Source organism: Athene noctua, chromosome 27 (genome assembly GCF_965140245.1).
Source record: "Athene noctua chromosome 27, bAthNoc1.hap1.1, whole genome shotgun sequence".
Taxonomy (NCBI): Eukaryota; Metazoa; Chordata; class Aves; order Strigiformes; family Strigidae; genus Athene; species Athene noctua.
In genome coordinates, this window is record NC_134063.1 from 3214718 (window position 1) to 3242507 (window position 27790).

At 54.2% G+C, this 27790-nt stretch overlaps 1 protein-coding gene across 1 annotated transcript; it reads right to left on the bottom strand.

Moving 5' to 3' along the window:
• Positions 1-4320: 4320 nt before the first annotated feature.
• Positions 4321-26830, bottom strand: ATP8B3 (ATPase phospholipid transporting 8B3). Its single transcript, XM_074927694.1, has 28 exons — positions 26689-26830; positions 20823-20897; positions 20125-20216; positions 19450-19563; positions 18872-18970; positions 18393-18454; positions 17702-17774; positions 17524-17594; positions 16880-16962; positions 16130-16288; positions 15528-15616; positions 14499-14692; positions 13611-13819; positions 12260-12294; positions 11687-11843; positions 11070-11258; positions 10523-10635; positions 9980-10144; positions 9579-9690; positions 9181-9256; positions 8577-8718; positions 7857-8121; positions 7115-7338; positions 6502-6585; positions 5959-6198; positions 5611-5749; positions 5208-5338; positions 4321-4557 (listed from the first exon to the last, which is right to left on the bottom strand). The coding sequence occupies exons 1-28, from the start codon at positions 26828-26830 to the stop codon at positions 4321-4323; spliced, it is 3771 nt and encodes a 1256-aa protein (XP_074783795.1).
• Between the last annotated feature and the right edge of the window lie 960 nt (positions 26831-27790).

Consider the following 27790-nt stretch of genomic DNA (forward strand, 5'->3'; position numbering starts at 1 on the left):
GAAGGGGGAAGAAGAAGAGTCCAGCCCGTGGAAGAGGTCCTGGCCACTGTTAGGTCTTGGGGGACTTTGGAAGGTCTTCCTGCCTGCCCTAGACAGCCAGGGAGCTTTCTGCAAATGTCCAGAGAGCCTGCCCTGAACCAGGCTGCATCCCCTACTCCTTCCTCCCCCTGCTCCTCCTCCTCTCCTTGCTTAAAGATGGGAGGAGAGCAGCAGTAAGGAGTAAAGTCTTTGGAGGTCAGGAAGGTCATGGGGGCCTGGAGGAGGCAGCAGTACCTGTTTCTTTCTGCTTTCCCACCATTATCAGAGCATTTACCTTAAAATGCTGATCCTTCATCCCTCTCAAGCCTCTTCACCACTCCATCTAGCCTCTGTCACTAGAGGTGGCCTCAAAGTTCAGCCCACTGTGAGAAAGGAGATTTCAGCTTCTTCGGGCCCCCAAAAGGGGGTTTGTTGTTTTTTTTTTTTTAATCTGCATCTATTATCCAGTGTGGTGTCCCTGCAGCCTTTGCCTCCTTTGTGGCCAGCACTGAGATGCTCAGTACAAGTGGTGGTGGAAGACATGAGGTCTTCCAGGGTCCACTGACTAAAGACATGTTTTAGGAAGAGATGTTTATTCCAGCAGCACCATTCATCTACTAACTAACCTTCTTGTCCTCTGGGGAGCTCTGCATCCCTGCCGTGTCCCATTTCCTCCTATGAGACCTTTTCCAGCATGAGAAGCTTTGGAGGCCAAGACCTCATTTCCAACTTCAAGAAGGTCTCACCAGGCTTGGATGCATCCCACAGTCACAAGTCCTTCAACCTTACAGAGACCAGCTGGTTTCCATCACAGGACATGAATCAAGTGGCTTTGGAACCCCAGAGAAGCCAAGAGCTGAGCACTCTCCCCTGTCCTTTAGCCCACCAGGACTCGCTGGATCAACCACAGGCAGGCTGAGCCCTGCCCCACACCGGATCTGGCCATGCCTGCTGCCCACATCAACCAAAATGCCTTGAGGAGCAACTTGCCATGATACCAAAGATATTTTTTTTCCCTGCAGGTAATGACAATCCAAACTCTGTCCTAAAGACAATTCTCTCAACCAGGGTTGCCCCTGAAGGATGTTTTTGTGCTGTGGTGAGCGGGAACAAAACCGGGACCCCAGGGGCACTTCTGAGGGCGATGGAGAGTGGACAGTTGGAGGGTGAGGAAGAGGAGGGAACCTGGGATCTCTCAGTGAGACCTGCTGGTTCAGCCTGGTCACATGTTCTACTTCAGTTGTGGCAGTTTTCAGGGATTTGGGTCATTTCATTACCCATGATGTCCCGCAGGCACTCTGGCACTACCTTGGGTGGAAGTTTTCCACCGATGGCTTTTGCGCTTTGAAGACCCACCATTGGCAGCAGGGCAGCACTGTTCCCATCATGCTGGGCGAGCAGGAGGAGCACGAGCTCCCAGGGACACCCAGCTGGGTTTTAGCCATTGTCACCCAGCGATGGCACAGCCAGAGCTGAGCTTCCCCTGCTCTAACAACAGCTCTGCTGATGGGACATCAGCACTGAGTGGGCCAGGAGCGGGTGTTTCTCTGTGCCAAGGAATGGCTTAGCCAAAAAAATCACCACGCATCCCTTTTCCTGAGCATCTGGGGTTTGGGTGGGGAAGATGATTGATCGGCTCATCATTACCTCTTTCCCCACCCTGCTTTGGGCACTGTGAATCTGCCATGGGGCTGAGCTGGCTGCCAGCACCGCGCTGGCCAGCCAGGCTCATCACCACCGCGTGCTCCCCGCATTGCATCGGCTCCTTTTCCCTTGTCTCAGAGGACACCTGCGGCCGAGGTGGTGTTGGCAGCCGGCGATGGGGCTGGGCCTGCAGACACTGCCACGCAGAATCTGGTTCTTCTTACGTCTTTGTTTGGGCTTTTTAAAGAGAGGAAATTAAAAATGCAAAGAACAAAATAAAGGGTATTTTGGTTTTTTCTTTTTTCTTTTTCCCCTTAAATGTCTAAAGGAAAAAAAGAAGTCAGACAGAATTAGACCTGGCCAGGAAGAACCCGCAGCCTTGGGTTTGCCAGTCCAACCACCTCCAGAAAACATTGCTCATTTTTCTGTATAGCAATAGGCGAAACTCGCCCTCATCCCACACGGTCTGAGGGCCGCATCTATGAGTTTTTAAAATGACTTTTTCCTCCTAATTAAATTGAAATTTTTTTTTTTCTGCTGCTTCATTGTTACTCTCATGGGATAGGTTTTACTCTACAGCGAAATGCAATTGTTACTCCTCTGTGTCTTGCAACTATATTTGTTTAAGCTATTTGCAAACGTTAAAAAAGAAAAAAAAAAATTAAAAGAGTCTTATGTGTCAGGCACTTTATCCAAACTGTGCTGTGTGCTCTGGAGTTTGTTTCTTGTTCTTTGCAATGACTCATGCAGGGGAAGTTACCAGGAAACTTAACTCCAGCCTGTCAACAGGTTTTAAAAGAGAGAAAAAAAAATTAATCTCTATTTGTTCATCCTCTACTGGTCATGACTGTGTTGTATTTCTGCAGCTTTCTGTTTCTTCAATAAATTATTTTCTAGTCATTCATCCTGGGGTGTGTGTGTGTCCCATGGTGATGCTCAGGGTTCAGTTCTCTCCTGATGCAGCTCCACTGCTCCAGGAGCTGCTCAGTCAGGACAAGAGCTGCTGGGGAGGAGTAGCCCCATTTTAACCATCTCAGCTCCTCCCCCTTAGACCTGGCTTGAGAGCATCAGGAGGTAGATTTGGGGATCATGGCCAGGCAGCTGGGAAAGGTTTCTTCCCCCTGTTTTCCACCTGGTCGTTGCAGAGGTGAGAGTTTTCCCAGAGGAAGCCTCATACTTTTATTTCTTGGCACCATCCAGCACCCTTCTGGCCAGAGCCCAAAGAAAACACTTTAATTCTCACAAACTTGGTGTAGATGAGGCCAAAGCACTTGTTAAACAAACTGATCAAGTTGTGTGTGCTGCAGGCAGGCCCAAGCCCTCATGCCTGATTTATTTATTTACCCAAATATCTTGTCCTACTGTGCGTTTTCCCATGGCACAAGTGCTGGCAGGTGGCACAGAGCTGGTGGCACACACCGAGGGACCACAGGACTTTTCTGTGCAGCTTTCTCCTTTGGTGGCATAGCAGAGAGTTACAGGAGAGGAAAGAAAAGCTAAAGTCTTTTTAATTAAAAAATAAAAACAATAAAAAGGGTGATCTCGTCACCAGTCAGTTGTTCACACACAACTTCTCCAGCATCTGCTGCCGATGTCCACAAAGCGTGGCTCTGCAGGACGTGCTCCTGTGCCCGCTGGGCTGAGCTGATGTATGTCACCCCGATGCTTTGCCCTCCCCCCAGAAGTACTTTTCAGGGCTTTGCAGCAAAGAGCTGTCCCCAAAGATGTGGACATCAGCCCTGGGGCAAGTGGGGCACGGCTGCTGGGGAGATGGGGCATGGCACATAGTAGACACCACTGCCATGTGCACCTTGTGCAGGGATGGCAAAGGCAAGGAGGTAGATGGTGGGGAACGCTGAGGAGAGGCTGTGAGAAGCCAGGCTGATTTGGCTGGAGAAGAAAAACCTGCAGGTAATCAATGATATGTAGGTCCTCCTCCAGAAAACAGGGGGCATCATTTTAAAATTACGCCGCTCGAGTCTGATCTGTTGGGTTGACGCATGTGAAAGCCGCGGGCACCGGATCCAGCCCTGTGTGGGGAGGGCGACTGGCTCTGCACCGCGCTCCTTGCAGCTGTGGGAAAACAAGATGAGGGTCTTCATGCAGCCGCTGCAGCTCAGCCCCTGGGGAGGGAGTGAGCTGCGGTGAGAGGCTGCACCCACCACCCAGCCCCACTGCTCGTCTTGTATCGGGGCATTTTATTAATTCAGAGGTGGGATAATAAGCCTGGGGCAGCAGAGCTGCAGTTTGTGTGTCCAACGTGAAGCAGGATCAGCCTTGGGTGGGAGGAAGCGCTGGCTCCAAGGGGGCTCAGCAGAGGGAAGGCACCTGGGATACCAGCCGGGGAGTTGTGGGGCGAGGGGCTGAATATGGTGACAGAGGTTGGTTTTCATGGCTTTACAGGCTCCTGCAAAAGCCACGCACACACTGCATGGGGAGATGGAGCTGCTGGCGGGACACGTCCCAGGCCTCTGCACCCTGAGCAGCAGCCCTCCAAGCTGGGCCAGCCTCTGCAGCCACAGGGGCTTCCCATGCTTTAAAACCATCCAAATAAGATTTAAAAAAAATGCCCATAAAAGGAGGAAGCCACCCAGTTCTGTGCCTTGATGGCATCTCCCCTGTCCCAGCATGGTGGGAGGTTGATGCCAGCCAGGGCAGCTATGCAGAGGCGTTGGGGAGGGACAACAAAGCTGGGGTCATCTCTGGCTGCAGTAGACCTGGGGTGGTGCTGCGGGTGGCTCCAGCACGCAAGCTGTCCCCGCGGGTGATGAGGCCGGCGTAGCCTTCCTGGTGGGAGAAGGCATAGCTGGAGTGGCGGTGGAAGGAGCCGCGAGGGACATGGGCACGCAGCTCCACCAAGGGCTCCGGCTGCTGCTTGGCCTTCAAGCGGATCTTCTGCAAGGAGATGGGGAGATCAGGGCTGTGACCACCTCCCAGGCAAGCCCTCACCCCAAGGTGGGATATGCAGGGACACCCTCCACTGACACATGGTTTGGGTCCCAGCTCCACCATGACCTGAGTCGTTATGATGGGATGTGCTATGTGTGGACCCTTCTGGGGGTCTTCAAAGCTCCCAGAGCTCTGGAGCACAATCTCAATCTCTGCTGTCATCTGGGACCTCTTTGTACCACCAGGAAGATACAACCCACAACCCAGACAGGGATGAGCTCTACCAAGACCTGCACTGGACCTCAGTGCCTTCTAAGTGTCAGGTCCAGGGAGTCCTGGAGGCCGGTTCCTTACTGCAGCCAAAAGCAGACCCTCTCCAAGAGCTGGAGCAGGTCTCTTGCCCCAGGGCCTTGTCGACCCATGAACCAATTTGGGGAGAAGGCCCTGGAGCGACTTGGGCACCAGTGTCATGAGAGTCCACCACCAGCTGAGTGCTGCCAGTAAGGAGAGGTGACACGTCCCACCACTACAGTCCAGGCAGCGGCTTCCCTGGGGAACTTCACCCTTCCCCTGACCAGTAGTGCCCTGATCAGCCCCGGACACCGATGCTGGCAGGAGGCAGACCCCCGCCGCGCCAGCCCCTGCACAGCCCTCACCTGCTGGGTGGTGGTTTTGCCCATGATGGTGCGGTACAAGTGGATGGTGAGAGAGGGGATGGTGTTCACCACCAGGGACAGCAGGACCACGAGCAGGACATAGGGGTCAGTCAGGGCATTCAGGCTGGCATCTGTCAATGCAAGAAGTCAGTGTTTTTAAGGAGGGAAGGTGGAGAGAACAGAGGGAACAACTGCCGGGGGACAGGCCCCCACCTGTGAAGGTGTTGAGGGATCTAAAGAGGAGATAGCACCTAAATTGGAGCCAAAAATCAAGACAGCAAGATTGAGAAGTGGCAGTGAAGAGATGATCTACAAGGCAGGAAACAGCTTGTAGCACCAAGTCCAGGCTGGGCTTCCCTGGCTGGGGCAGGGAAGGACCATGGGGATCCCTGAGGCATCTCACCTGGGAAGCAGAAGATGGCAGGGGCTATCCTGAAGGCTTCGATGCTTTGTGTCAGGAAGGAGAAGAGACAGAAGAGCAGCAGGCTGGCTGTGACCATCAGGAAGGACAATGCCGTCCAGAACTTGGTGTCCAGGATGATCTGCAGGGACGAGGGCAGAGCACACAGCATCTCATGGAGGCTGTGGGGACCCTCTTCCATTCAGCAGCTTGTCCTGAATTCCTCTCCCACCCCAAGGGAGATCAACCCCCAGCCACGAAGCTGCTGGGGATGATGTCAGAGAGCCCAGGCCTGCAGTCCCTAAACATCTGCTTCTGGGACAGGATGGGGAAGGGCGGATCAGTGCTCACCTCCACCAGGACCGACAGCAGCGACGACGTGGCTACTGTGACAGCAAAGGACTCGTAGTCACCGACAGCCTTGCTACCAATGTGGTCCTCAAAGGCCCAGAGCGCAATGTAGAAGCTGGCGAGTGAGGTGCTGACCCCGTGCAGGAGGGTGACACCAAAAACACGGTAGTTGAAGAGCTCATCTTGCTGCCCGATCACGTAGAGCTCAGGGAACTCCAGGCTCTTCTTGGCACTCACATCCTGCCGGGAGGGCACCCAGCATCACCCTTCCCACCCACACTGGGGAGCAGGATTGGGCCACCCCACCCAACACACCCTTTGGGAGAGCTGCAGTGAGTTCTTCCACCTGCTTGCTCTGGGGTGATGGAGAACAGAGGCACGCCAGGACCAGTGGTGAGTTCCAAATGCCCATTGAGCTGCTTGGAACCCTGTCCCAGCACAAAGAGCCATGCAGATGGGGCACAATGACTGCTGGGCTGATTCACACCTGCTGAGGATGCAGCTCCAGGCACAGGGGCTGGATGCAGCCTGGTGAACCCATACCTGCTCCAGAAGGCCCACGGACAGCACGGGGTAGGCGGTGTAGAAAATGTTGTAGAGTGCAAGGAACCAGCCCTCGTAGAGAGGCTAGAGGGAGAAGAAAGCAGATGTGAGCTCAGTGATGCTTTGGAAGGACTCAGAAAGGATGCCCAGGCACCAGGGGTGAGTCTAAAAGACTCACATCCAAACTCTGAGAAATCCCCATGGACTTGCCCCAGGCTCTGCATCAGCCCAGCATCATCTGCAGGATCAGCGGGCTGTGGGGCCGTGCTGGAGCCACACAGTGATGGTCAAGTCACACTGATGGCCCTTGGGATAGAAGCTCCCATTTTGGAGGAAATCAGCTTAATGACCATGAGATCTTTCCCTGTGTCAGTCCAAGACTGAGCTGCAGCACTCAAGGACATCTCAGATCTCCCCAGGGTGATTTTCCCAATCCAGCCAGGTAAAAAGCAGATAACCAGTTGCATCTCAGCCAGGCAGTGATATGGACACGTGCCCATCAGGCAGTACCAGGCACGAGACCTGCATGGGATCCTCAGTGGAGGGGTTGAAACATCGGTGTGCAGACCTCCACGGGGTGGATGTGAGCCCTGCTAATGGCAGCATCCCTCACCTGAGCCGTGAATCCACTGTGGAAAGCAAACCAGACCTGAGCCATGAGGCCAGCAAAGGTCTTGTAGAAGAAGTAGCGGAGGAACTTGCAGATGCGGAGGTAGGCCCAGCGGCCGTGGACGAGCAGGAGGCGCTGGAGGTAGGAGAACTGCGCCAGGGCATAGTCGCTGCACTGCACAGCTTGCATGCCCTCCAGCCCGCTGATGCCCACCCCGATGTCAGCAGCTGCAGAGGACAGGAGGGTGTGAAATGCCGGTGGGGAGGTTTTCAGGGAATGGGTGCTTGATTTCCCTGTGGATTGCTCCCAGGCTGATGAGCAAAGGGTGAATCCCAGAGTGATGGGCAAAGGGAACAGGTCCCCTCTAACACATGCCACAGCTGCAGGAGTGACCTGCCAGGCATGGTCGGGTGTGTGAAGAGCACAGCCCCATGTCAGGGCTGTTGGAGAGGGGCAGGGATGTCTCTGCCAGTTGCCCAGGTTGGGGCTTGAAGTTTCATCAAGGTTTATCCCCACTATCAAAGCAAGTTGTCCACCCTGCTCTTGTCCCAGGCTGGTCCTGGTCCTGTGCCTCTTGCTCCCCTTCTGGCACAGCAACACGGGGAACTTGTCTGGGGGTTTCCCTGCCCGCTCCTCACCTCAAAGGAGATTGAGAAGTGGTGGAGATGGCAGATGGGGCACCACCACTCCCCACCAGCGGGATGCGCCAGCTGAAACCCACACCCTCCCCTGCCCTGAGCCTCACTTTTGATCATGTTGACATCGTTGGCGCCATCCCCAATGGCCAGCGTGATGGCCTTCTTGTGCTTCTTCACCAGCTGCACGATGAGGGCTTTCTGCTTGGGGGTCACCCTGCAGCAGATCACTGCCTGGCAGCTGGTGGCCAAGTCCACAAAGGCCTTCTCCACCAGACTGTCCCGGTCCTGCGAGCCTGTAGCCTTGCAACAAGCCAGCCACCGCCACAGCCGTCCCTTCTCCTTCATCACCTCTCCCGTGTGGAGGATTTTGTCCTTAGGGGAGAGCACACGCGGTTGGGACCTCACCCATAGCCTTCAGAGCATGAGGGCCCCCAGCACCTCAACAATGCTCTTAAATCTTGTAGGTGCTACAAAAACACAACCTGTTTTCTCCAAGTTCATCATGCAGCAGGCACTGTGACCATGAGGCCAGTTTGTCCCAGTATGGCCAGAAGAGCATGTGATTACCTGCCAGCCTGCGTCATCCAGGAGGCCAGTTGGGGCAGGTGTGGTTGAAGACCCCCAACACCAAATGATCGGTGCGAGGTCGTCCCCCTCTTCACTCTTCATTCCTGAGCCCAGAACGGGGTTTTCCCACCCCTTGGGCAGGAGGGGCATCACCTCCTCTGTGTGCTGGTGCCACCCAGGACTTTGACAGCACCAGGGCAGAAGCAGCAATCTGCCAGCGCAGGCAGGGAGCAGAGAAGAGCATCCAAGTGCCACCTTACCAGGAAGTCCCCACTGATGATCAGAGCTCTCTTCTTGTGGCACGAAGCCTCTGGGCACTGCTGGGAGAGGAGGCCACTGCACGGGGCTTCCTCGCTGCTGCTGAGGTTGTTGTTGCTCACCCAGTAAGCCTTGAGGATCTCGCTGTGTGAGGAAGGGGTGGTTGAAGCTGAGCTGGGGACACTGGGCACGCTGTCTGGCTTTGACTGAGACCTACAGTTGGTCTTTGCCATCTCAGGGCCAGCTCCAGGGAGGTGGAGCTGGTGCCCAGTGGTGGGAACAGGGGGGACGAAGAGGGGGCCCCAAGGGCTCGCTGATATCAGAAATCAGCCTCTGACCCTGTGGTCTAGAGGCTGGAGATGCAGCTTAAGCACTTTCTGGTCAAAGCCTGCAGGGAAAAGTGATGTAGGGGCAGAAACAGATGAGGAGGCCTGGAAAAGCACCAGCAGATGAGGGCTGGGACAGGGACATGGACATCTAGGCTGGGACAGGGAAGGAGAAGCATCTCTGGCAGAGTCGAGTGCTGCCCAGCCTGCGCATGTTCCTACGCCCTCAGGTGTCTTCAGTGGGGACAACAATGTCCTGAACCAGGTCACGATTCCTCACCTGATCTCTTTCTCCTCCAGGATCTCCATGTCATCCGTGAGCAGCTTGCACGCGTAGCCGATGTTCATTGCGGTCTCTGCAACACGCAGGTGTCAGTGGCCGATGGCCACGTGGTGCTGCCCCCCCATCCCAGGGCAGCCCCCAGCTCTTGGCTCCTACAGCCCTCAATGGGCACCAGCTGCTGGGAGCTCTGCTCCAGCTCTGTGACATCGTGCAGATGGCTTCCCCTGCCTCAGTTTCCTCATGGGTGACATGATCTGTGGGACATGCTATTACTTATATTAGAGGGAACAGCAGAACCTGGTTGTTGTCCACCCAGGATCTCATATCTCCTCTCTGGTCCTGGTATGGGGAGAAGCTGAAATGTGTTGGTGGGGCCTGGAGTTGCCTCCACTGACCTTGTTTGTCTCCCGTTAGCACCCACACTTTAATGTTGCCCAGTTTCAGCAGCTGGATGGTCTCAGGGACGCCGTCTTGCAACTTGTCCTCAATGGCCGTGGCCCCAAGCAGCTGGAAGGAGGGTGAGTGAGTGTTGTGACATCGGGCAGGCAAAGATGCAGAGGTGAGAACTGCCTCTGGAACCAACCAGGGGTCCTTGCCCACGACCTGACAGATCTCTAACTCAGTCTACTGGTATTTCACAGTCACCCCTGAGGAGGAACTCCACCTGCCCTCCCACCCAGGGGATGGGTGTTGGGTTGGACACTTCACTCCCTCATCCCAGAAAGCCAAACCCCACACTCCTGCCCTCCGTGGGACCAGCGTAGCCGGTTCCTCCTAAACCCCAGCCTCATCCCACCTGCAGGTTCTGCTCCATCTCCTCATACAGCTTGTCCAGCTCCCGCACACGGTCCTGCAGCAGGACGCTGGCCTCGTGGTGCCTCCTGCTCCACACACTGTACTCGACCTCGCTCACCTCCTTGCTGGCCAGGCATAAAGTCCTCAGTGTCTCCTCTGCAAAGCGCTGCAGAGACAAGACATCAGGTCTCCCTTCCCTTAACCAGGATGAATCTCACGGCGGACCAGGGCATCTGGCTGCACAGCCAGGATGCTCCCATGGGCAGATCCAGAGACCCTCCAGGATCTGAGGGTCACCATCTGGGCTCTGACTCCCTCCCCCATACTACAGGATCCCTGTGAGCATCCTTGCAATGCAACTGGTCCATGCAGAACACCAAAGGTGGATTTGATGCCCTCTTAACCCCTGTCCCAGAAGGAAGAAAGAAGGACCAAAGTCCTGAAGCCAGAGGGAGAAAGAGCAGCAGGTGACTCCAGAACACCCAGCCCAAAGCCAGTATCAGGGAGACCAGCCCTTTCCGCCCCAGGCCGGTGTGGGACTCACATCCAGTGCCATCTCGGTGAAGGTCTCATTGGGCCCTCGTCTATGCAGTCTCTCCAGGATGACTGTGTCAGCCCCCTTGGTGTAGAGTCGGATCGTGCCCTGGGGGTCTCGTACTGGGAGAGAAAGGAAGGACAACTTAGGTACCCAGAGAGACGGCTCCCACTCATCGCTGTCCCTGTGCAATGGACGTGCAGCAGAATGCAACACAGGGGACACTAATGCTTTTCTGCTCACAGTCATGGGAAGCACAGGATTGCCCCTGGATCTGCACCACCATGAGGCAGGATCAGGCCTCAAGGACTGTCAGTTCCTCACCCACCTCCTCTGAGCCCCTGATTTACATGCTCTCTCTTGGCTGCTCAAATCCTTCACCAAGGTATCGGGGTGAGCAAAACTGTAGGGATGGCCAGGACAATCCTTGCGAGTTCCCTGTGCTAGTTATGGCAAATCACAGCCATCCCAGTGCCATCCCTTGTAGGGCTGGGTATGGAAGGGACCCTCAGTGTTCCTGGAGGGCAACCTCCCTCAGACACGCCATCCCACTCACCCAGGACAGACATCCTCTTGCGATCGCTGTTGAAGTCCAACATGGCCAGCACTTTGTATGTCCTCTTCACCCCCAGCTCACTGATGGTGATGGTGTCTTGTGTTCGGGCCAGAAAGACGTACCCCAAGTTCCTGGCTGCCAGCACCAGTGCTTCTTCATCTGGTGAAGCTGCCTGATAAACCAGCTGATCTGCAAAAGAGGAGTATGGGTTAGACAAAGAGACTCCCAATCAAGCAACTCTTGGACATCTGAAACACCTCGTTCTTGCCCCGCATCAACATTGTGTATGGAGACCCTAAATTTCAAGCCACCAGGCTAGGGAAACTCAGTCCTGCTTGTCTCATCTCTTCTGCTCATTGCCCCGGGCAGGACAAGTGCCCAGACATGGGTGGATTATCACCCCTGTGCTTCTGTTCCAACTAATTAGCTTTAAAACAAACCCCAATGTACACGTCTGTGATGGTGGAACAGTGTCCCAAAGCATCCCCAGGCTCTCACACCACCCGCAACCCCACAGCAGAGCTTTGCTGGGCCATGGAAAAAGCCATCGCAGCCTCAATGCCTTGAACAGCCCCTCAACCCCACTCCGAGCACGTCAACCACCGCGGCCAACCCACCACCCTTCTCCTCCACCATGACAGTGTGGCAGAGGGCCAGCAGCCTCAGGAACTCCCTCAGCACGGGGTCACTGTCCCGCCAGGCAGCTTCCAGCAGCGTCGCGTCACAAAAGTCCAACGTCTTCTCCCCATGATGGCTCCAGGTCAACGCCGACCCCTGCAAGAGGCACGGGCAGTCTGCAGGGGGCCGAGAGAGAGACCGAGCACGGGGCTCTGCTGCCACACAGCAACCCTGTGCTGGCACAGCCCAATCCAGATCAGAGTTGGTAAGCCGAGCTCTGCATTGCCTACACCAAGAGGGTGAGTGTAAAAAGACTGGGAATTAAAAAAAACCTAATAATTTTGAACTGCATTTTTATAATCTTGGTTCCCTTGTCCTTAACTGGTAGCTGAGAACTGGCAAACTCGCCAGCCCAAGGAAGCACATTCCTCTCTGTTACAGCATGGGACCCCACTGTAAGCAAGTTGTGCTCCAAAACAAAAGGCTGGTCCTGCTGCCAGTGTAAGCAATAACTGGCCCCGATGAGGAGCAGCGTCTGGCCCCACGCTACATGGGAGAGGAGAGTTACGCACCGATGGCTTCTTGTTCTCACGGCCTCTGCCTGTACCTGTCAAAATAAAAATAATTCAATTAATAGAGAACTGGCAGGGGGCATCTCTAGCAGGGGCTTCGAGCAGTTCCTCTGGATGGAACTGCTGCTTTGGGTGGCCAAAAGACTGGCAAGAAGGATCAGGTTTCCAGCATCTGCTCGGTGTTGGTTGTGAGCCAGGCTCTGTTAGGATGTTTGACTTATTGGGCTCTTGGATGGTTCCAGACTTCCTACATGTTTTTAATATAAAAAATCCAGGTCTAGCCTTCATCCATGTTTCCTGGGAGACTCTGCAGTTGGCCAGAGACTGGTGGAATTATGGCGACGCTGCTATCACAGAGGTGCAACACGATACATCAGGCAGGGGAAAATTGGTTTTATTCCTGCTTAAAACCTTTGCTAGATTTTTTTCCCCTCCCCTTTGCTTCTATCACTGCTCTTTTGCCTCAAGTGCTTGATACTTATCTCAGGAAAAAGGAGCTCCATGCTAAAACTCTGGCCCACCCCACTTGCTAAATTTCTCTAATTAAGCTCCCAAAAGCCAGCTGAGAGCTCGAGTAAGTATAGCAATAAGAAAAGGAAGGACTTGGCGATTCTCAAGTTTCTAAGGGAAAAAACAAACAATCGTTAAAAAAAAAAAAAAAAAAGCAAAGAAAAATTACATGCATTCGCTGTAAAGAAACAACATAAGGGAAATGATAATTTCTTTGCCTCCTCCACAGGCAACCTGAAAGCCTCACAGTGCCCAGATTTGGAAACCAAGCTGGAGATCCATCAGAAAATGATGCAAAGAAGAAAAGCAAAACCTCCTTTTTCTCTCCAGGACCTTCATAGAAAATTAAAATCCATGGGCTTCGCTGGCCCACCACCCCCTGTCCTGGATACGTGAGCTAGCATCAGCCAGATATTCCAGGTGGGATCCCCCTCACTCAGACTGTGTGTTTGCCATGTAGCTGTGCTGAGCTCCTAAGCCCAGGCCCCCTTTTGTATCAGGGAAGACCTAGCTGATTTCAGCTGACTTTGGGGAATGATACGTCTCTTGAAAGGTAGGCATCCATTTTAGGAAGGCAGAACTGTGCCCTGACTCTGGGAGCACGAGACAGATGTGACCACAGGTGTGGTGGCCCCTGCAAAGCACCAATAGCACGGGAGATGAGAACAAGCTGAATTCCTACAGCCTCTGCTTACACGCTGGACCACCAAGATCAATCCACAGGCCTCAAGCTTCCTAGCAAGCCAGGAGGAGTGGAAAGAACCAAAGTGGCCTAAATTCAAGGTTCACCTCACTCATGAGTCTCTACATCCACCAAAAGTTTGCATCCACCAAAAGTTACCATAGATGATCCCATTAATGCAGCATTTCTTGAAGCTCATAACATTTTGTGTCAAGGTGCCAGTCTTGTCTGAGAAGATATATTCAATCTGGCCAAGCTGATCATTGAGGCTAGTGCTCCTGGCTTTTGCTGGAATGTCCTTGACAGCGTAATACATTTCCAGATCCCAGTTGATAAAAAAGCTGTTCACCAGATAGATGAATTCAAACCTAGGGAGTCAGATAGAAGAAAACTTATGCTGGGAAAGGAGAACACATTACTCATATCCCAGGGGCATTTGGGGATCTGACACAGGAAGAAAGGGCAGAGGGGAACTCCCAACCTGGAACCTACTGCTCTGAGCTTGGGAGAAGCAAGAGGGTTTTCATTGTTTGTGGCCAGTTTTCTAGAAGGCTCATCACACCAGACTGAGAGCTCACTTGGTCCCAGGCAACTGGGCTCCCCTCTGGAAACCTGGCCCTTGACAACAGAAATTCATAGATCTGGAGCTTCAGTGGAGGGCTCAAAAGTTTGGAAACTGCTTCTTCCAGCACAAATTGTGATTATTGCTGGCTCACAATGGCTGTGCCCTTCTCTTCCCCACCCAGCTGCTGCTCAGACCTTCATCAGTCTCATCCTCAGCCTGCCCACAATCTCCTACATCAGTGTGTGTCTCCGCATCTCCTTTCTGGCTTTCCCCTCAAAGCACATCGTCAATGTTTGTAAGATACAAAATTCATTCCATCCTTACCCCCTTAGGGCTAGGGGAACACATGGGAATGACTTGGGTCACGGCTGGATCTTTTGTGCAGCCCCATTTTGTGGCGGTAAACTGGGGTGCCAGGTGATGGCCAAGGACAGGGAGCGGGGTACTGATCTCTGATCACTTCCAAGCTCTGTCGTTCTTACGTTATATACATGGACATGGGTATGATGATGCTCAGGAGGATTGTGAAGCCCCAGAAGTTGAAGAAGGCCTGCTGGGCGGGAGTTGTGTGCTTGTAGAGAGCAGAGAGGTAGCTGTGCTTCTCCTGGAACATCCTGGCCCAGAACCCAGAGGCAACAGCAAGGCAGAGCGATGTGACCAACAGCACCAGGAAGATCTGAGATGGGAAGCCAAGAATTTCCCCATCACACAGAGCCCACCAAACTCTTTTTCTAGGACCAACCATTGTCCCTTCCAGACTGTTTCATTTAGCTGTAAACCTGTGGAAAGGTGTCCTTCTCAGAGCTCATCCTGGGCCAAGATGAAGGATTGCAGCATGTATTTCAGCTTGACACATCCACAACACACACACACAGAGCAAAAACCAATTTTCCCACCCTCCTAATCGCCTCAGACACCATATCCCTGGGCAAGGGGTGTCCTGCAGCCTTCCCGCTGAAGCACCAGCAAACAGGAATGCTGCTGGCCAGTCTGAGAAGTGGTGACAATCAACCACCAGGAACAGGACTAAGAGCCGTCCGGTTCCTTGTTATGACCGGGCTGCTTTGCTTCCCACAGAGAAAAGGCTTCTCCTTCTCCCATCCTCCATCCTCCATGCTGAGCCACAGCCTGCAGGGCCCTCAGGACAAGCCACCTCCTTGGACCTGCACAGTAATGGATTCATAAAGCAGACCAGGAGGGGTTAGAGATCCTGGATACTCCAGCTCCCTGGTCCAAGGGGCAGCTCTACAGCTGAGGATTCAGAGCTGCCAGTGTCCAGGGTTTAAGCAACACAACCACAGTGCAGATTGCTCCAGACCCAGCAACTACCACTTCCTGGGAACACCAGTTGGTATGTGACCATAACATGTTAAACCCAAGATATTTTGAGCAAAATATCGCAAGCTTAAGAAAATCAGCATCATCCAAGCAAGCAGCATCTTAGGAGAAGACTTGTGAGCAACCCCAGGAGGTCAGTGGGCCAGGGCAGGAGGTGTTTGCACCACACTCACTATGATCACCAGCCGGTCCATCATGCGATCCAGCTTGGTTTTCTTCCGCTTGATCTTTCCACAGTTCTTCATAATTTTGGAATCAAATCCTGGACGAGAAACATTTTAGAAGTAAAACCACAAGTCCATAGCCCCCAGAAGCTTGACTTGCAGCTAAGTGATGCTGGTTTCCTCCACAACATCTCCCCACTTCTGAAAACCTCATCCCTTGGTCAGTGGTTAATCAAGCTGTGGCTGCACACTCTAAGAAGTGCTGCTTACGCCAGCTCTTACCCCTCCCCTCTACCCACAGCTGCTCATGGCCAAGCCCTCAGCTGCACTGTGCAAGAGGCCACGAAGTGGAGTAGATCCAGGATGTGATGCAGGTGAAATATAATCTGGGATGAGTAGAGGTTCGGCACCACCACATCATCTCTCTGCCGGCAAGACAAACGCCAGCAAAGCTTAGGACAAACTTCTGGGGAGTTGGTTACAGCAGTAGGTCCTCCCACTTTGCATCAGCTGAGAATGGGACCTGCTGATGCCAGAAGTGCTTGGGCAGCTTAAAATCCCTGGGGACCTGGGTGTTTTCTGCCCTTCCTGATCCGGGCCCAGGCATTCACCTGCGTAGATAACCAAGCCGTAGCAAATGTCGGTGTTGCGAAGCTTGCAGCCTCGCAGCAAGATCCTTCCGCTGTCGAGTGAGTAGGTCTCACCCCTCCACTCCAGCGTGCCGGTGAAGCTGTGCATGCGGCTGTTGGGCTCCTCGCAGATCACTCTCCCTTGAGCAGAGGGCACAATTCAGGTGATGGCTCTGGGGGAAACAAGAGGGCTTCCCTCACCCCCCATGCCTGCCCCCTCCCAAGAGCTGTGCAGGGGGCATCTCAGGGAGATTCAGGTTTTGTCAGGGTATCTCCAGACGCAGTTGGGATGTAGATGCTCTAAATTAAGGCTAAGCTGGGGGGACAACCTGAAATGCTGGGAGGATGCTCAGTCCAGGAACCGCACTGGGTTATAAAACACAACCCCCTTCGTCCCCAGAGTCTCTGAGAGGGCAGTGTGTGTCCTATGGAGAACCAAAGGGGAAAAAATCCAGGGTCTGAGCTCGGGTTTGGGAGCCAGGCACTTGATTTCAGTGGGAAAATCAAGATCCAGGGTCAGGGGAAGATACACAACCCTGATGGACCCATCACAGAGCCACTCTGCTGGGGAAGGGCCTTCATGCAAGGTCTTTGGTTCCTTGCAGGCAGGAGCAAGTGCAACCTCTTGTTGGACTGATGGCACTTGGTGCCTGAGCGGACAGAGACTTCCCGAGGCTGAGCCCATCCCCTCCTGGTGAGATGGCCGCATCCTTGCCTGTCTGGGAGACTCACCATCAAAGGCAGCCATGCTCTCCTCGCTCACCAGCTCCTGGTGGGTGGCCAGAAGGGCTTGTCTGAACTTCAGGTTTGTTTCCCTGTGAACAAGAGCCAGGGAGGGAAAAATAAAACAACCCTATGGGGTGACAGAGCTATTAATTCTGCTATCAGACCCATGGGACAGAGACGGCCATTAATTATTGGGTGAGCACATGAGTGATGGCAATGAAAAGTGAGATAGGGACCTGTCATGCCAAACACTGAGCACTCATGCAGGGAGAGAGCCGTGGCCCAGAGACCCTGCCATTAAATCATCCTGCAGATGGGGCGGGAGGGATGGGCAACCGCTGTCCTCCACCTGGCTGGGAGGAAGCCAAGAGATGGAGAGAGATGCCCAAGGTCACAAGCTGTGCTGTGGAAGCCTCAAAAGTGGTTTTGAGCTCCCATTTTCAAAATTTTGGGCTCAAATTCCATTTCTGGCGTGTCTGTAGGTTTAGCTTTCAGATGATCCCCACATCCCATGGTTTCTGCTGAACTTGCAGCCCTCCCAGCATGCCTGATCCCCCAGTGCCAGGGGTCCCCAAGACTGGAGGCTTCAGCCATTGGCTGGGGTGTCTCTGCTCCTCATTTCAATATCCATCCCCTGCCCCTCTCCTCACCCATCGATCTCAGCAGTCTCCACGTAGCACAGGCTGCTGGGCTCCGAGCTGCACAACAAGAGCATGTCGGCCTTGAAGAGCAAAAATGGGGAAGAGAGCAGCTGGCTGAGCCCCTCCTTGCTGAAACTCCCCCCCGCCACTGCACCTGGTGTGCAGCCAGCTCTGGGGCACCACTCACCGGGACGAAATTCTCCTTACGCAGGCGGACGATGTCCCCAACACAGATGTCACGCCATTTCTGCCAGCGGAAGCTGCAGGAGAATTAGGGGGGGAAATTTTTATCCTCACAGAGCGGTGGGAATGGGGCTGTGACTGTTTCTGTCCTCTGGACCAGCCTGTGTCTGTCCCCGCTTCTTGCATGAATGGGATCTCCAGATTGTTGATTCCTCTGCCACTGTGGTGGCCTCCCGTCTGCATGACCGAAGGACAGCTGAGCACTAGGGATGGCACAGGACGCATTTGTCACATCCACATCTCCTGTACCTATGGCTGGCAGGGATTTTCAACCCCTTGGCCACAGGTGGGAAATGTTTGTCCTTCCTCGAACCGGTGTTTAGCAGTGCTATGACTGTGGGATAGATACGAAGATGTGGAGGAACTGATGTGGCCAAGGAAACCTTCCTCCCAGAATATCACAGAAAATTAGGGATGGTTTAGACCTGACGTCTGTGACTGGAATACAATCATCCCTACAGGTGAACAGCTGGACCTGCAGCAGATTTTGGGAAATGAGGGGAGTTTGCAGAGCCAGGGACAGTCCCTCCAAAACCCTTCTCAGCTGGTCTGCTCAAGGATGCTCAGCACTTGAGACAATCCTTCAATCCACACAGGCCTGGAAAACAGGGGTACAGCTTCACAGAGCCCCTTACCTCTTCCCAGACAGGATTTCACATGGCCTGCTGTTGATGTTTCTGTCACTTTGGTGACGACCCTGCACAAAGGAGAGAAAAAAAGAGGCCAAAAGAAAGGGATGGGCCATTCCAGACTTCTTTGTCCCATGAAAACATCCTTCTTGATGCTACAGTCTGTATCCTCAGCCCCAGGGCAAGATCTGCTTTCTGAAGGAATTGGAAGATGTCTTCTGATGAATAAAGAGGCTAAATCCCCCCTGGGTATGTCTGGGGGCTAACCTGGGAGTATAGCCGTTGGTTAAGATATTAAAGATGACAGAGATGGGGTTCTAGACCCCAAGGAAAGCAACTGGCTGGTCACATCCTTCCCAAGGGGAAATATGAAGCATTTTGGACATGGAAGAGCTGATGGTGTCTCAGGAATGACGAATGACAGCAACTCCCAGACTTTTCAGTTCACCCAACACTCACAGGCTTTCACTCCAACCCATACTCACAATGTCATCGATGAGGTCTCGTAGACCCCGGATGGTGAGAAGGCAGCTCAGGGGGAACAGCAGAGTGTACCAGGGCACTGTGGAGATCTCAGGAAAGGTCTAGAGAAGGAGAATTTCACACCACTGACACAACTTTCATCCCACTTTGGGACACTTGAGGTGATTGAGTATCTCGCCCTTGCTCCCAGCTCCCCTCCCCAGCCAGTGCCCGAAGACGGCTGGAATCTATCTTAGAAGAATCAAATCAACATCTGGCTACAGAGAACTGTTTTGTTGAATTTCCACCACTTTTTAAAGTGGATGTGTGAAATGCATGTGGGTCCCTGAATTCGGAGGGTAAGATTTCTATTTAGGTGTGGTCTACATGAGCTTCACATCCATCTAAACCAAATAAGTTTAAAGTTACCAAACTTAATGTAGGTTAAACCCCTCAGAGTTCATGAAAGACAATGAACACCACTAAAAAGCAGCATCCTTGACACCATTTTAGACCAGAGTCCCCTACTCTAAGCCCCAGACAACCCTCCTCTGCTAGAAAGTCTCACACAGGCTTGCTCTTACCTTGGTGTCCATCTCACCTGTAAGAGGATGACAAAGACGAAGTAGACGTTGGCCATTCGGTGGAACTGCTCATAGAGGTTCAGTGGCAGGAAGGTGAAGATGTTGTACTTGGCTGTCCTAATGGCATTGCCCTGCAGAAGGAAGGCAGGTCAAAGCCACAGCGGGAGGTCAGCCACAGGAAATCAAGGATGTGTTTTGAAAATGCCCAAAACGTTTTGGTGGTTTTAGGACTTTATAACTTTTCATGGCGTAAGAGATGCCTTTAAAAATTTACCAAAGCCATAAGGAAAAGAAGATATTTATTAGAGCAAAGGGACATATAAAATTGAAACAAAATCATTTGTTCCTGATAATCTAAAGCATACCTAACTGACCCCCAGCTAGATGGTCACTACTTAGCTGGGAAAAAAAAATCTGGGCTTTTTTGATCAAAACTTCCAAAAAAATATTTAATTTGATTTGACCCTCAGACTAGAGTATCCTTCATACAGTTCTGCTCCTTGTCTGGCAGTCTCAGAGGGTATCTGGGTCGCCAGGCAGGGAGCAGCCCTTCCTCTTTGCTGAGGATTATGTATGTGACTCTCCACTGGAAATCACTTCAGCACCTCTGTCATGTCACCCCCAACCACCACCAGCTCAGGAACCAGGGGCTGGGTAAAGAAATGGCTCAGGCCTGGCCCAGGCTGACTCACCGCATACTTCTTTTTGGTCAGACAGAAAGCAAATTTCTTCCTGAATTGCATGTGGTAGTTTCGGTCGTTGGCCCTCACCTCCCAGGTGAAAGCTGGAAAAGCAAGTGGAAATCCACGAGCTGTCATCAGAGTCAGGCCCTGGCCATCAAGTGGTCTCCAAGTACACAAGGACCAGTGATGGTGCCACTGGGCTCATGGTGACCCACTGCTGGTGAGATGGGCTTTCCATGGTGCACCTACACCTTGAGAGCTGCTGGAACAGAGCCGGATCTTCGGGGTCAGCTGGGTTATGGAGTGGACAGAGGGGGCAGGAGGCCAGAAGCTTCCAGAGATGTAGGACTGCAGCACACACTTCCCCTCTGAGCCTCAGGCTAACCATTTGGGCTCAGGTTTTGGTTTAACAGTATAATCAGGCCAGGTGAAAGACGACTCCTCCAAGCACAGTCTTTGCTATTCTGAAGACTGGCTGTTCCTCTCTTGATTTCATTTTTGCTATCCCAGTGCAGATACTGCCAAGCAAGGGACATCCCAGCCATGTTCCCAACTCCTGCATCCCAGCTGATGGTCCATCTTTCCAGACCTTTTCACCCCAAACCTGCTTCTTCCCCACCTCACAACCCTGCCCCACGTTCAGCTTTCTCATGAACTGTGTAAAAAAAAGAAAAAAAACCCCGAGAACACACTTATTGGACACTGACCTGGCAGCTGCTTCTTTCCATGCAAGGAGCCTGAGGCTGGGTCCTGCTCAGCCATGCTGGCACCGCTGCCAGGATCTAGGAACAAGGACAACCACAGATATTTGAACAACAACAACATGATCCCACCAGATGTTCCAACACCACAAAGCTGGGCCCTTCACCTCTCCAAGGTGGAGAAGGGACACTCTTCTGAGCACAGCTGGGGATTGCTGGCTTCCCCAGAGCTGCAAACTGACTTAGACCTTTTTACTACCCTGGAGATGTAAAGCCCCACACTGACACACAGTCCTCTGTAGCCGTCTGGGCATCATAGATCAGTGACTTCAGGCTGAATATTTGTTATCAGAAAACATCTTTCTCCCTTCAACACCTGAAGTTCTTTGCCCTGCCTTCTGCAGGACCAGCCACAGCTCAGATCTGCATTGAAATCCACTTCACTTGGGCATTTTTTTTTCCAACAGATTTGCCCTTTATGGGTGTCTTACACTTACTCAAACCTTGTGTGGGCATTGGCTCTGGGGATTGCCTGGATAGATCCCCTGCCTTCCCAGTGTCCTCAGGGATGCTCAGTGGCTTTGGCATGGGTCATCTTTCAGGCCCACCTTCGCCCAGTCCCAGCTGCCCATGACATCTCAAAGACATTTTTCCTCTCTGAGGAAGTTATGGGAAATCATTTGAAGACATCAACAAGGAATAGAAACTCTCCCCATCCTGCCATCACACCCGAGCATCCGTCATGCCTAGAGAGCAGCCACCTTCATCAATGACAAGATTTCCCTTACGCTCAGTAGCTCAGTGACCTTCCCTGCAGGGATGTTAGAGAAGATTAATTAATGTTTGTGAAGCGCTTTGTGATCCTTACATGAAAGGAGTCAGTGAGCTATAAAGCATTAATTAACTTATTATTAAATAATCCCACACAGAAGTCTGTCCTTGCCATTATTTTTTATCTCATTCCTTTGATCACTTTTTTCTTTTTTTCATTCTTTCACTGAAGGATCTACTTCTGTCCCTATTCCTCCTCCTGTTACAAGACAAATTTGATATTGGTTTGCTCCAATACATGATGCTGCCCTCAGATGCTCATGGATGCCACCAGCTGGGCCCAAGCTGGTCACCTCATCCTAAGTCAAAGAGACCCTGAACAGCAACACGGACAGCACCTGTGTCCGTGAGCTTGCCCCAAAAAAGATTTGATCCACAACATCATCCTTCTCTACCTCTAAGGACTCAGCATTTGGCACCGTACTTGGAGCCTAAATGACACCCATAAACTCAGCACATTTGGGGCCCATCTTTATTTTCACAGCATGGCTGAGAAGGAAGAAAGGGTTGGCAGGGGGCTGCTATGCATGGTGGGACACTTGTGCTACATCTCACAGCTCCAGTTACCATTTGTCACACAGATAAGGGAGCAGGAAGAGCTGGGATACCTGGAGGGATGAGATTTCTTCCATACCCAGATGAAAGAAGCCCCTTGGGTCCCAGACTGGCTGTTCCCACTTTGTTTGGGCAAAATAAGGTGGCAAAGGGCTTAGCACAGAGAAATGCAAGTCTCTCATCTCCTGCTGTGACCCCACTCGTGTCCTTAGCCTGGTGAAGCTGTCAGCTTGGGCCATCTTTCCCTGCAGCCAGCCAGCTCTGGGCTGCATCTGGGTGCAGAGAGACAGAGGGGGGACACCAAACTGCCCCCCATCTCCTGCTCCTGGCAGTCTAGCAGGCACATCCCTGCCTCCTCCTAACAGAAGGTTGGGTACCCCCCGACCACGCAGGGGTACCTCCTCCTCCTAGACAGTAATGGGCCAAGGGGTACAGGCTCAGTGGAGGCACCTGCACCTTAGAGACCATCCAACAGGAGACAAGATGAACCTCAGGGCATCCAGAATGGGGAACTCTGAGCCACCTGCTCACACCCCTCTAAGCCAGCCAGTGCCCCTTGGTTTGTACTGGTGGAGGTAACCATCCCTGCTGTGACCCCGTCCCCAACACTGTGCCAGGGCACCACAAGGGCCTCACCAGCCCCGGTCCATCCTGCAGTCCCCAGCCATGGGCAACTAGGGGTGGCAGCTGGGGTCAAACCTGAGCCCAGATCTCCAGTCAAGCTTATGATGATGTAGGTCCAGATTCAAGCTAGGAAGTCAACACACAGGTCAGGATCTGGTCTGGTGACACAGACCAAGGTGAGACATAGCTCAGTGATTGCTGGGCGGGTTCACTGGGACAAGACCAGCTCCGGGGCCAAGCCAGAAAGTCAGTCCGTGGGTAGAGGGCTGGGTCCATGGCCAGGCACAGGCATGTGGCCAAGCTGGAGTCAGACCCACCTGCAACAAAGCTTGGGCTAGGACAGAACCCCAGGGCTGAGCTTAACCCATGGGCGGGTGTGGAGAGGTACCAGGGGAGGCTGCTTAGGGCCATTAACACCCGTTAGTGCCCTCAAGGCCCTGACCCATCACTCAAAACATCTTCTGACCTTGATCCTTGCTCCAAGACATCAGTACTAAAGCTGAGGCTGACGGCGATGAGCGCCAGGATGTTTGCCTGGGCTCACTGCTTCCAAACCAGCAAACGGTGCGATCGCTTTAACCAAAGGGTCCAACCCTGCCCCGCCCCGAGTCTCGCCGAGATGCACAGGAAGACCTTAGTTTTGTCTGTGGTCATCCTTTCAGAATATCCTTCTTGTGCTCGGGATCAGGCCTGAAGTTGACTGTCCATCATGTCCCCGCTGTGTCTGGCATCTCTGAGCCCCACTGTACCCAGTGACAACCACCATCAGCCCCTCCGCGCACCGCTCACCGGCTCCAACGAGCCCCTGTTCCCGGCTGATGCCAAACGAATGTACAGCTAATTAAGCACCTGCAGCTGGCAGATGCGGGGTGCTCTGTGGAGCTGAGTGCTGCACAAAGGCAGCCGGGAAAACAGCCTCTTGACAGAGCCCGGGAGCAGGGGGAAAAGGGAGGAAAAGGAGAATAAAAAAAAGGGAGCACTGGAGAAATACTTCTAAGGAGGCATCCAAGAAACCTTGGTTCCAAGAGAACTCTTGACAAACCTCTCTCATCGCCTCAATAATTAGAAATAAAAATTGCACTCAGAGTAGGCGGGAAGAGGCTGGAAGTGGGTGCCGGGCGCCCTGCCAGCCCCAGCCATGCGGGCGGGCGGCCAAACCCTGCACCAGCCCCAGCCTGGAGCTTCTTGGGGCCAGAAAGGGCCAACAATGGTCAAAGGCACAAGACATCCTCTGACCACTGCTCCACACCCCATCTAAACCAGCAATAATTTATTAACCCACGGGATGTTCCTCCAACTCAGTGCCTGGGATGAACCAGCTGGTCCACCCGTCCCGGTGGGGAACATCCCGTCCCGCTGGTCAACATCCCGTCCCGCTGGTCCCCGAGGGCTTGGGCTGTAAAGCAGCCACGTGCTGCTGGGTGCTAACAAGAGCCAAAGCAGAGCTTTCTCACCCAAAAAAAAGCAGTTTTAGGCTAGCGGAGGTTTGTGTGGCTGAACACAAATAAACCAGTTTTAAGTAGGAGCAGGCACCGTGCCACAAGGGTTTGGCCCAGGTTAGTGAAACACGTGGAGATTTATGTCGGTCGCTGATCTGACCCGCTGCTGCGGGGTTTCTGTGACGGTTTTGTTTCTGAAATCTCCGGATAAATGTTGAGTTGTTGCTCAGTACAGGAATTAGTGTGAGACATGTTGGGTTCCCTGGGAGCACCTACCAGACCCGACACAGCCACCACCTGCAGCCAGGGCTTTCTGGTCTCCTTTCTGCCCCTCCTGCTCCCTCCCAGACAAAAAAAAATAAAAGGCGGGGGGGGGACAGGACCACCCTGACCCCGGCCGCAGTCCCCTGCCTGGGGCTGGTGTGTGTTGCTGTAACCAGCCTTGTGAGTGCTGCTGTTTATCTGACTGCAGCGTCCCTGACTACCAGCCAGGGCCCCGCCACCCCAGGGACCCCCCCGCCGCCAACCCCCTGGTTGCTGCGGCTCCAGTGTCACCCCAGGCTCAGCCCCATCACAGCAGTTGGTGACACCGGCCCGAGGACGGGTGACGAGAGGGTGGGTGGGTGCGTTTGGCAGCAGCCGGCTCATGCCTCCTCCTGCCCTCGTCACGCCGGAAACACCCCCGCGCCGGCCGGGTGGATCATTAAAGCCTCTTGGGGTATTTTCTCCAGCTCCAGCAACATGCCCAGGCCGTGAGTTTCCCTCCGCTCACTCTATTTTTCCACCTGCTTTGATGTGACTCCAGGTGAAAAGGCGGCTCCCCCATCCCAAAAGGCTCCTCCGTGCCCTGCTTTCAGTGGCAGCTCTGTTAGAGGGGGGCTCCCCCCTTCTCCCTGGGGTCCACAGAGAGAGATGCAGCTCCTGGGAGAGCCCCGAAGGACCCGCTGTCAGTGAGCCCCCCCACCCCCCCACTGCCCACTCAGGTCCCACTCAGCACCCATGGGTGCCCTGAATTGAGCAGGAGGGGGAGGACAGCAGCTCTTGGGACCTGCTGCCATGACGGAGGGGGTGCCACCGTGCCACGCTCCCCCCTGGGTCCCCGTACCTGCACCGATCCTGCCTGTGGCCCTGCTGACAGCACCGAGCAGCCGCCGAGCTCCTGCCACCACCGCGCCGAGGGGGACTGCTGCCACCCGTCCTGCCCCACGCAGGGACCGTGGGGACAGCCCATGCCACACCTCCAGCCCTGGCCTCCGCAGGGACCTGCCTGCCCTGCCCGCCTCCCATCCTGGCTGCCTGCCTCTCCCTGCCTGCTGCCAGGGCACCCTCGCTGGGCACCCCGCAGGGCTCCCCCTCCTTGCTGGGCACGGCTCAGAACCTGCCCTGATTTATCATCTTGGCCTGGCTTGATTCAAAACAACCCGGAGCTGCTGCTGCAGGAGCTGTTCTTGTGGGATCTGCAGGGGATGGGGATACAGAGTCACAGCCAGGGCATCCCCACCACCGTCCCAGTGGAGAGGCAGGTGGTCCCAAACTGGGTCTGAGGGCAACGGGTGGGCACGAGCATCTCCAGGGCAGAGTTTAGGCAGAGGGCAGGCAGGTTTGGGTGGCGAGGGCTACACCGGGGCTGAACTGGTTTCACTGGGGAGTGCCCTGTCCCCCCCAGAGCCCCTGGGGTCTGGCAGCAGCTCAGTGGGGCTCAAGCTGTACCTTGAAAACTGAGGAAGGTGGGAGCAGGAGCCAGCTGAAGAAGAGGAGGCCGAAGGCACAAGTGAACTGCGCCACCTCTGAGCAGCCCCGAGGTGACAGTGCTGGGACTGCAAACCCAGCTGGGGACAGAGGCCGCCTCGTTAGTGACAGCAGCTAACGAGATGAGAGCCAGCCGGGTGTCTCCCTGCTCTCCCATCCCGCCCCGCACTCATCCCGCACGCCCGCAGAGGCCCCACTGTAGTGGTCCTGCGTTGGCCGTCATTAGATTAATTGCTCGCTGCAATTAACCACAGAAACCCAGAGGCAATTAACCAAGCGCTGGCCCGACAGTCCATAAAGCATTTACTGCGCAGTCATGAATAACTCGTTCAAGGTCCATAAACAACACAGCTGCACCGTGTCCCCACACCCCCGTGTCCCCACGGGGCGCTGGGTGATACCGGCCAGCACCTGACCCGCGGCGGTGGGGTGCGGACTTGGGTGCATCCCCCATCCCGGGGCTGCTCCTCACCTCCTGAAAAGGGAGGGGAAAACCTCACCCAACCCTTGCCTAAGGCGCTGGTGCTGTGAGAGAAGCCAAATTAATGAGTTATTGTTAATTGTCATGCAAAGCTGGTGAACAGCAGCATGTGTCATTTTGAAATAAAAAGCAGTGGCTGCCAAGAGGGTTTCAGCTCTGGGTCACAGCGGGCGGGACGGGACGTTTCGGTTACCTGGTCTGAGCAAACGCCAGTGGTGGGAGCGGGGCAGACACTGGAGCAGGGCCGGGACCAAGGAGTCTCCGTTCTCGACCGTGGTGGGGTCCGACCAGTCCCGCTGGGAGCAATCTGTTGCATTTTCGCAGCCCCGGATCATGACCGTTAACATTAACCCAACCCCTCTCTCCAAACACAGGTGGAGTTTCTCCCTTCCCGCTCCCGGAGCCTTTCACACCTGCTCTCCCGCAGCAGCTCCTCCGCCACGGCCACGGCGTGGGGCTCGTGCCTGGCCCTGGAAAATTCCGCTGTTCTGCCCTCACCTGCCATCCCCTACCCGCTCCCTCTGCCCCGGCAGCACACGCAGCACTGCGGCCCACCAAGACCCTCAGACGGCGGCACCGGCACCGCCGGGAAGGGCCAGTGGCCACACGGACATAGCAGGGACAGGCCCCGGCCCCAAAACTCCGCGTCCCCTCGGTTTTCACAGCCACTCGCTGCTTCTGGCAGCAGTGGGACAGATCCGGAGGAAGGAAAAGGATTTCCACATCACACCCCAGTGTCCCCCCTGCATGGACATGTGGTGGGTGGCTTCGGGCACACGGGAAATAATAATCTCGACTGGTGGAAAACGGCCGGGGTCACCCTGGCAACTGCAACCAGCGAAAATGACATTTTTACCAATCAATCGCCCCCTGCAATTAGCTGAACCCCCCCCGGTGCAATTAAGTGAGCGCCGGGAGGCCGCGCACAGCCCAGCGCCGGGGCAGAGGATGCTCCACCGGGCGCCGCAGTGACCGTCCCGGCGCGTCCCCCTCGCTGGGCACAGAAGACCTTGGTGGGGGCTGCCCCGTGGCAGCGACAGCCGGATCCTGTTGCAGCCTGCTGCACTTGCAGGGAAGAGTTAAACCTCTGAGCCTGGTTTTTTACCTTTGCTTGTGGACCGAGCAGCTCCAGGTGCCCTGTTCCAACCGGCCGAGCAGCTACAAAGCCCCATTTGTTTGGAGAAAATAATAATAATAATAATTTAGCAATGTTTCCCTGTGGGACAGGGGTTGTTTCTCAGCCTGGGAGCAGCCCCACGGGCAGCCCCCAGCCTTGAGCCAGCACCTCCCTGGGC

Coding starts and splice junctions, on each gene's coding strand:
- ATP8B3 (XM_074927694.1), bottom strand. CDS start 26,830: ATGATCCGGGGCTGCGAAAATGCAACAGATTGCTCCCAGCGGGACTGG. Junction 19,564..20,124: donor TGACCAAAAAGAAGTATGCG/GTGAGTCAGCCT, acceptor TTCCTTCTGCAG/GGCAATGCCATTAGGACAGC. Junction 4,558..5,207: donor GCAAAACCACCACCCAGCAG/GTGAGGGCTGTG, acceptor ATCTCCTTGCAG/AAGATCCGCTTGAAGGCCAA.